General features: G+C 38.8%; 1 protein-coding gene across 2 annotated transcripts in view; it reads right to left on the bottom strand.

Annotated features, from left to right (window-relative positions):
• Window positions 1-2,479: 2,479 nt before the first annotated feature.
• RADX (RPA1 related single stranded DNA binding protein, X-linked) overlaps window positions 2,480-9,948 on the bottom strand; it is a 21,213-nt gene continuing 13,744 nt past the window's right edge. For both annotated transcript variants that reach the window (XM_059859416.1, XM_059859417.1), the window contains 4 exons: window positions 8,007-8,086; window positions 7,262-7,555; window positions 5,904-6,086; window positions 2,480-5,488 (listed from right to left, as the gene is read on the bottom strand). In XM_059859416.1, the coding sequence (XP_059715399.1) occupies window positions 5,343-5,488; window positions 5,904-6,086; window positions 7,262-7,555; window positions 8,007-8,086 (703 nt within the window). In that variant the 3' untranslated portion in view covers window positions 2,480-5,342. The remainder of the gene's footprint in view (window positions 5,489-5,903; window positions 6,087-7,261; window positions 7,556-8,006; window positions 8,087-9,948) is intronic.

Raw genomic sequence — 9,948 nt, 5'->3', positions numbered from 1 at the left:
CCAACTTGTAAAAAAACTCTATGAGAGAGTCTCCCAGATATATTGTCTCACTTCTGTTTTCTCCTTAATTCAAAACTCCCCCACCAACTGACCTGCTGATTTTTACTGCAAATAAAGTTGCCTTTTTCTCTGTCATCCTCTCACCAGAATCTTGTTTGCACTCTGATCATGCTACCAAGTTCTGTCCCTGATCTTTTCTGCCTTTAGAAAAAAGCCAAAAAGCCTGAATTTTTAACTCTTGTGTTTTCTAAATAATTTATTTTCCCATTGGTCTCTTCTACAGTGTTGCCCTCGAAGCCAGACTGCATCATTCCCAAACCACCAGAACAATTACATTTTTGGCTGTCAGTCTTCTCTTCCCCATCTTCATCCAGAAATCATAGCTGCTACTTTCTGTGGCAATGGCTTGCAGTGGAGCTGCACCTCAGTTTGTGGTTTTTTATGATTTCTGGTCTTTTCACTATCATTGCTGCCCTGTCAGCCCCTCCTCACTATAAAATCCCTTTCCCCTGCCTAAGGGGACTGCTTTTGATTATCTTATTCAACCACATTTTTGTCACTTGTTTTGCTTTGGAAAACTGCTGCAATTTTTTAATCTTCATAATTGTGTCCCTGAACATCCTTCTAAGCATTCCTTCTTGGCTGTAATCCACAGAGGGTCATCTTCCAGATGATCAGATGGTTTCAAATGCTAAATAAAGTTGCTACCCTGACAGATTCCTGCAAAGCAGCAACATTTGCTGTCCTGCTGGGTGGTCAAGTACTCTTAAGGAGTTGGCTTTTTTTTAATAGCTGCAAATCTATCTCCATGCTTAACTTTTATTTCCTCAAGCTGATTAGGAGGAGGTTGCCTCCTATGTTAGGCCTATCAAAAAGGGAAACGAGACTAGTTTGGCACAAGCTGTCCTTGATGGTGGTAAAAATGCAAAGAAGGGATTAAAAAAATATTGTTCCAGAGTCACTTTATGGATAAAAGTTGGACAAACGGACCAGTAATTTATTGTATGCTTCCTTTCTGAAGACAATACAATATTCATCCTTCAGATTTTAGACTTCTGTTTTCTACAGACCTCAAACTGCCCCCATTCCAGGTCATAGCAGTGTGCAGATTATTAGGTGGTGCAGGATTAATAAAGCCCTGCCCACCTGAAGACATCCACTTCATCTGATTATTCTCCAGCCTGTCTAAATGTATTTTCTTGTTAATTTGCTCTGGTTAGAGAAGATCTTTTTTGAAAAGACTAAAACAAACCAAAAATTGACTACACCAAACTTCACAGCAGCACATTCTGATCTTTCCCATCTAGTCTTGAGCCTGCAGTTCATCTTCCTTTAGCTTGTAGTGTTGTCAGACCCCTTGCAGTGTGTTTTGGCCCTGGTCAGTCAGGGCTTGGTTGAGCCTGCTGGTTTCTGGCCCTCAGCCCTGTCAGAAGCTGCAGTTTGGGGCCCCCCTCCCAGTGGGGTGAGGGCTGGATGGCAGAGAAAGGGCACACTCAGGGCAAATGGAAGTCATCAGTACTCACCCAGATAGTGGTCACAGATTACAGCACAGACAAAACAGCCTTTATTGTTAACTGCCTGCCAAGCCAGGCTCTTCCTTTGGCCTCATTTCTCTACCTAGTATGGTTCAAGTGCATGGTAGGACTGCAGGAAGGCAGAGCCCTGCTGGCTGCTCCTCAACCCCTTTCCAACATGCTGCCCAGACTGCTCTCAAGGTGGCTCAGTCACTCCTAAAGAGCTCGCTGCCAGAGGGTTCAGGATGCTGTTGTGCTCACACAAGTGCCAAAGCTGCATAGCAGCTCCGCTTGACACGCCTGAGTTTTGCAGTGTTCATTTTATTCACACAACTTCCAGAGCTGGGAATACACCCAGCAGCTGAACAGTCCGTGAGGATTTGTGGATTTCAGTAACACTGGCTTTAGCAGATATCTCTCCTTGGGTGATAGAGGTGTAGTTTGCAGAGCTTGGAGCTGATTCAGCTGCTGTACAGAGTTCCTTCCTCTTGAGGAAATTAAACACCCAGCCTGGGGTGGGGAAGCAGCTGAGAGCTTTGTCACTAGTTCAGAGCAGATCTTCTCCAAGTTCTTTCCCTTCTTGCAGGTTTACAGAGACAGCCCAGGAAGGGCTGTCATACCAGGGTGCCCAGAGCATTCCCAGCCCATTCAGGTGGCAGGCAGCCAAGGAATTGGCTCCTATCCTGCTCTGCCCAGCCTGGGGCTCAGCCCCAGTCCTGGAGCACAGTGGGAGAAGGGACAAAGAGACTCCCTTTTTCCTCTTTTTCTACAAACCCACGCTGCACACCGTGTTGAAAGCCAAGAGAAGCTGCAATTGGTGGCACAGATGCTGATGGAAGCTCAGCCTACTTCTCCTTTAAAGTTTCTTGAAAAGAGTAAACATGACTGTGGAGAAGATTCTGGGAAGATCAAAACAACTTACAAGAAGTTAAAAGGAAAGAAATGGAAAGAAAAAAAATCCAAGATGTTTACATATATTAATTTATTTCTACTCTCAGCTTTTCAGTGTCGCACAACTTCTACATCACATTAATTCAACATTAGTATTATCTTTACAATCTATGACTTAGGAACTTTTGCACACTCTAAAGTACCACTACCTATATATGTTCTACCTTCCTCCATTCATTGAAATTAATGCTGAAAACACAAGAAACATGCACATGTAAGGTTTTAGAGTAAAGTTCTTTGGTCAGGTACACCTTCCACAGTAACGAAATGTGTTCTGATATTATTTTACCCCTAGCAGTAGCAATACACAGCAGCAATAAAGGTGATCCCTTTGACATTTTGCAGGAATAATGACTCTATATCTTGGCTTAACATGGCAAAACTATCATTTTGACAGACTCAAGACCAAAAATCAATTTTTTTTTACACTTGTGTTAATAAACACTGAATGAAGTAAAACAGCAAGTGGTTTTCTTGCAGAGGACCTTTGCTCCAGTCTGACAGCGCTGGATTGGCAGGGAGAAGGGAGAGAGGCACAGTGGTAGAATCATAATAACACTACAGCACTTCAGCCACTGAACTCCACATATTAAGTCCAGTGTTATTTAGCAGGATGGTGACTAGAGAATGATCCAAAGTATTAAAATTCCAAGTCTACTATAGGCATTGGACATTCACCAGCTGCACACAGAGAACCTGCACTTCCAACACTGGCACTCCAATCTGCGAGAGTAAATCTATCTCCTTCCCAGCTTTGCCATGAAAAATTTCAAACACTTGAATAAAGTAAAATAACATCCTTTAATGTTTTAAAACATTATCTATATTCCACATAATTTAGATATTTCCTTTAGAGTTAGGAAGTCCTAACATATAGGATGAAATCATTAATGCTTTATGTTTATAGTGTACTAAGCAGGCAATGCCTCAAACAGCCAGGCATGGGGTGAAGGAAGGTGGCTGGACCATCTCACCAATGTGGCTCTGAGACAATGTCAGCCACATCAGTCCTTTTATGATGACAAAGAGAATTCCTTTAAAAATTGCCTTTAAAAAGAAGAGTTTCGTTAAAATTAGACTTCCATCTGAAGTATATGTAAATAAAAAGCATTGGCTGACACAGTCAGCATGGCTCAGTTTGGAACATGAAGCACTGTATTACTCACTCCAGAGCAATGGCCTCTCACCTTCACATACCCATTAGCAGCACAATGACACAAATAATACTGCAAGCAACACCCTACTTTTCTTGGGTTGGTATCTTTTCATTTTGCCTTCTGTGAGTACTCTGAAGGGCGTGAGTTGACAACATTGCTCCAGAACTAATACTTCTGATTCATATTAAATAGATACAATACAGTCACATTAAATTAACTTTTAGTTGCAGTGCAATTAAGTTAAACTACTCTCAACATATTTTTAAACTGTAAACTACACTAGAAAGACAACAATTTTATTAATTTCATGACTTTTTATCTGAAGTTGTCTGTGAACTTGTATGTAACAAAATCAATTACATTCTCTGTCAAATTACCATTATCTGAAGATAGGGCCCAGACTTTAACTACATGAGGACAAAGTCTACTGCCCCCAGGGCAGACAAGTGACTCTTACTACTTGAAAGAGGTAATCTCCAATTACCAACAGGCTGCTAAAATGTGCCTAAGAATTTATCTGTTCCTATAAATTAACTCTGTGGGCTTTGGTCAATAATGGTACAATTTACCTGCCAAGTCTCCATAATTCTTTCTTCTCAAGGAATTGAATTGAGAGCAGCATTTCAAATGGACAAGCAGTCAAACTGCAAAGAGCTCCTGCTGGAAAATAATTTTGTAAGAATCAAGTTCCTTAAGTGATTTGAGGCTGTTTAACATGGGTAAAAATGTGCTACTTGATTCTGGACCAGCAGGAGCCAGTTGCTCTTCAGTACAGGCAAAAAGTTGGCAGAATTTTCCAGTCCTTTGCTTTTGTGGAAGTAGCAGCTTAGTTGCTGAACTTCACGTTCTCAGAACACATCTAGAAATGATGTGGCAAACTGTGTATCCTGCCATAATTAGCACTTCCTAAAGACAGTTTTCTCTTGCAAAGCTCAAAGCAAGTTCCAATACAAAAATTCTTTTAAAAAATATTTCATTACTTGTATGAATGAATAAAATATGTTAAAAATGTTTGGATGCTATACTCACTACCTAACACTCTGTGTACAAAAGCAGGCATATAAAAACATAGCACCTGACCTTGCTCAGGTGAAAAGAACCGAAAGTGGTTTCCTGGATTATGATACTAAAGGCACCATGGTATTTAATCCCTTTCACAGTAAGCTTCAAGCCTAAAGAGCAGATAGGCTGCCTCTAGTAGCTTTCAGTAAAAAAGATTACCACAGAACATCAAAATTGTAATCCTCAAAATTATTCTAATTTCCAGACTAAAATTTTTATCACAGCCCATTAATTCATTTGCAAACACTGCCTTAAATATTAGGAAAGCTTGCCTCTCTTCTCAGTTATATACAGATATATACTGTCACCCAGAGATACATATATTCTCACCCAGATATATACATTTCCTGTGTATGTTTGTGCACAGGCAAAGAAAGAGCTGACAATCACTTTGATTCCTTGGTATCCTGCCAAATGATCAGCTCACTGTACTGCCTATTCACCCTTCTTGAACATCAGCAACCAAGGCAAGTAAAATAAAGGCAACAATTGTCCTTCCCAGTTACATGGATGGCCATTACAACTGCCTAAGAATCACGATTTTATGTTTGTGTCTGCTAGTTCTAGAAAAGTGCAATGTGTAGAGGGTGTATTCAAGTTATAGCAATTTTATTTCCCTCCTTTTGAACAATATACATTTGAAAATTAAGTGATTAAATTACACTGGATCCAGCACACCTGGTTCCACTGTCTTGTAGATTTTGTTCAGAAAGACTTCCACCTTGTCATCACCCAAGTGACACATGTCCAAGATGCAGATAACATGTTTGCCATCGAGCTCCTTCGCTGCTTTTACAATTTCATCTAGAAGTTAAGAAAGGTGGTTTTAAAAGGTATTTGCAGTATACTCTGCACACAATAAAAAGGTGTACAGAATTGATAATGTTCTCCACACAATCATGTTCAACCTTCTTTCAGTGAAAAATTTTATTCATAAATTCCATCACTAGAAATGACAAAATCAGAATTAGATACGAGTTTGTAGTTTGGACATTAAAGTACTGTTTTCAGAGGATGAGAACAGCTACAGCAAAAACTGCCTTGAAAGTTCAGTACTACAGCAATTTACTAAAGTGGTGAAATAGAATTCACATCTCTTTCACTGAAGAGGTGAACAATGTCTGATCTACACCAGAGATTTCTACAGAGGATTAACTTTTGCACTGATAGATAAACCAAGAAACGATAAATGAGTAACATCAGTGAAAGGCAGTCTCACCTGAAAGAGGAAACGTGCCACCAAGCCTCCCACTGCTGGTGGCCTTCTGCTGGCATGCAGAGATACAACTCATACAAGACAATAATGTATCATTCTGAATGTCTTCCAGTTGAAACAAGTGGGAATTGTCAGGGGAAAACAGTGGAAGAAAAGCAACATCTATTGCTATGTCATGGTTTATACCTGTTGAAGAAAAATATTTTATGTTAGCAGAAAACTTCATATTCAGCCCATCAGCAACTGTGTGCACCACTTCTCTTTTTTTTAAACAAACCACTGAACTGACTTTTATTTACATGTTTTTTATCCATAAGTTTCTAATTAATGTCTAAAAATTTGTTTCTACATAGGATTATACACAAGCACATTCAAATTGATATGATGTCATGAAATACTATGGTTTAAGGCTAACAATGCTGATAGTTCAGAAAACATTAAACCTTGGAAGCCATTTCATCCTCCTTTCAACTTTATATGCAAATGCAGAGAAATTAACTTTACAATCAATAAAGTGTGCAATACAGTGCTACTTTAATCTTCAATATTGTATTGTCAGTCCCAGGATTCTAATGACTTCAAATATTCAAACACTTTCTCTGCAAATGTCCCTTAGCAAATAATGAAAAATTTAAAATATGGGAACTTAACATGAGCATTGTTAAGCAAGGCAATTTCTGTCCCTTTTTAATGGGAAAACAAAATCAAACTTAATAACCTTCAATAAAGCTAGCAAACAGATACACATCAACTTGCATATTTATATTTTAATAAATAAAAATCAATCAACTGACACTTCAACTTAACCAGAAGCAGCATGGAGCAGTTAATGAGTATGGCTAAAATACAGCCTTTTATTTTCTGCCATGGAAAGAAGGCACTTTAGGGGCAATAGTATGAAAAAATCAACTCAATGAGAATAATGCTGAAAAGAAGCATTTATACTTGTCTTTTTAAGAACACTAACTTGTTTCTGATAAACACCTCTACAGCAGAAAGTTAGCTGGCAAGTGCAACTTAATAATTTGTCTAATTATATCAGGACCTATTCCTAACTGAAATAATCAATAGCTTAAGGACTACACACATTCTTCAAATAACACTCATTAACACTACACCAAAAACTGAAATTATACAAAAAGTGTTACTACAAACAAGATATTCAGGCATTTCATTGAAAGGCATGTTTAATGAGAATAAAATTTACCCTAAATGGGGCCTCGAACAAAAATCTAAAATTTCAATAATTTTTCTAACCTCAGGAAATACTTAGAATCAACTGATTCCTTTAGAGAAATCCATTCAGTTTCTGATGAACTTACAATGCTCTTGTAGCTTTTTTTACAATGCAAGCTACTTACCCAGAACTGTCACTTCATAATATCCAAGGCCATTAGGACTTTTAAACTCATTGATGTTTTTATCTGTTCTGGCTTCTACTGGCTGGTGCACTGCAGCATGAAGGTTGTACTGTTGCATAAGTAAGTCTTTGTGCACATAATCAAATTTACATGGGATACTTTCTGGGAAAATTTTGCTGTGATGAAAATAATTCAATAACTTGTCTTTCACTTGTGCCCACAGGTCACTCTGCCAGGAACCACAAGTTCTTCCAGGCTCTTCAGTTTCAGCTATATTATTCACTCCTTCTTGATCTATTATAAGCACAGAAAACATTTAGTTGCTTATATAATTGTATCACTCCTCTGTTAAATAAGAAATAGTTTTCATTAGAACATTTCAATTACGAACACATGGCAGAAATTAAAAGACCTATGAGAAAACGTGAGGTCTTATGCTATAAAGTGCTTCTGAGACACTAACCTAACTTAAAACTTCTGTAAAGATATACTGAGAATTTATTGCCCATTAATGGGAAACAATCCAAAGCTGTGCTTTCAGCCATCCCGTAGCACCCAGGAGGGAACATTGAGTAGAATGACATTCATGATACATTGTTTCAGTGGTTCCCCAGAGGCTGATGCAACCAGATGTACAGAATTGTCTTAACAAAGCTTATAAGGATATCTTTGTTGCCTGGTTTGGACCTGAAGAAAAGCAGTCTTAAGCCTCTTAAGGTTAATATAACAACTATTAGCAACATACCTGTGCAATACTGCAAACTGTCTGACACAGCCTGTCCATTTTTATCTTGCACAGAATGTCCATGCTGATATTCATCTAAGCTATAAAAAGAAAATTATAGTGTGTGTATATTTATTTATTTATTTATTTATTTACCTTAAACTTAATTAACCTCAAACTCTGTGCAGCAAAAGACAGGACTTCTAGTGATAAATGATACGAGCTCGAGTGAATGAGCTGATTCCTTATTGTGAGAGTTGTACACAGCAGCTGGACACAACGAGACCCCTTGTGCTCAGTAAATCAGCATAGCAGGGCTCAGAACTAGCCCTGCCTGATTCCTGGCTTTGGGAAACAGACGGGGAAGGGTTTTACACTGGCAGCCGGTGTCTGCTGCCCTCTACCGGCACCGGGGGAAACAGCACGTGTGACACGGCCAAACTCACAGGTGACCAACAGGTGACCAACAGGTGACTCGACGGCAAAAACCTGGTGCTCAGCATGCGGCTGCACTGCCCTGCCATCCCCTTCAGCACCCAGAAACACAGCATGAATGGAGCCAAGCCACCACTCCGGAATCCAAAATGACAGAAATGCCAAATCTCTATTTTCCTGTGGACATACTGTCCTGTTGTAATGATCAGTTCAATGAAGCAAACTAGGTAATTGTTAGACTTTCTTTTTTTAACCATAAAGTTTCGATTTAATGGTAAGAAACTATTCTTTATAAATCTAATAAATTACCTAGGATGTTATGCAGGAGAAAAACATAAGAGGCACTCTGCAAGCAAACATGGTAAAATAAGCTCTTAGGCCCATGTATTCCTTTCTTCTTTGGTCCATTCCTCTTATTAGAATAAAACTCACTGTCATGTCTGAAAAAACTTAGGGAAAGGACTATCTTAATTATCTTGCATCACAACCAACTACAACAGGTAAGACTTTGTTAAGGTACCATTAAAATTCCAGACCATCAAAGTAGTTAATAATAATGGCAAGATACAAACAGTAAAAAAGGAATCAAAGATGAACATGCTGTGTACTGGACAGCATATTGTATTGATATTAAATTTCATAAGGATTTGCAGGTTTTAAGAATTTTTTTTCTATTTCATACTGGGGTGTATCTTGAAAATTACATGTCAACATTTCCTAACAAATGGAAAATATCTAAAATAGTATCTAGTGAAAAAAATAAAAGGAAATGCACTATGGGTTTTGAGTATGAAAGTATATTATAAGAAATGCACTCCCATCATGGATGTATCACCACTGAAATGACCCCTTTGTGATGTCCAAATCTAGGCACAAAAGAATCCTCACTTAAGCAGTACAACCTGTGCAATTACTGCCCACAAAATTAATTTTCACTTTTGAGATTTGGACCTGTCAAACATAAAATGAAACCCCAGCACAGTGTTAAGAAAGGCTTGCTCAGAAACCAATGTGTCAAGTTAGATACATACCAGCTTTTCATTAAAGCAGAGGATTAAACCAAGTCATACTGCTGACAAGTGGATATCATAGAAAGTGGATATAATGGATATTTTCTTTTAAAATTGTCTAGATTTGGAAGTGAATAGGCTCTGATTTAAAGCAAGCAGAGCCTCAGGAAAATATGAAGAAAACTTGTCACAATTTTCCCCCACTTTGTTCACAGATCTATAGCTGGGATAATTTCTACCTGCCCAACACATTATTCCTCCAGGCCTGCTTTGTGCTGCTGTGTGAACAGCCTGACTTGAGCTAGGCTTGTAAGGGAAACTACTTGTCTCTAATACAGTCCAGGTGCTTCTTTATGAATGAACCACTATGTCTGCAATGCACCCGAGGCCACCCAAATCCTTCCACTTACTGCAACGTGCTCCTGCTGTTGTACACCAAAACACCCACAGCCTATTTTACCCATGCCAGCTTTAGGAGAACTTGTGCCCTGCCAGATTTGCTGTTTCCAGCCTGCACT

This window comes from Haemorhous mexicanus, chromosome 14 (assembly GCF_027477595.1).
Source record: "Haemorhous mexicanus isolate bHaeMex1 chromosome 14, bHaeMex1.pri, whole genome shotgun sequence".
Taxonomy (NCBI): domain Eukaryota; kingdom Metazoa; phylum Chordata; class Aves; order Passeriformes; family Fringillidae; genus Haemorhous; species Haemorhous mexicanus.
This window is presented reverse-complemented; position numbering and strand designations above follow the sequence as displayed.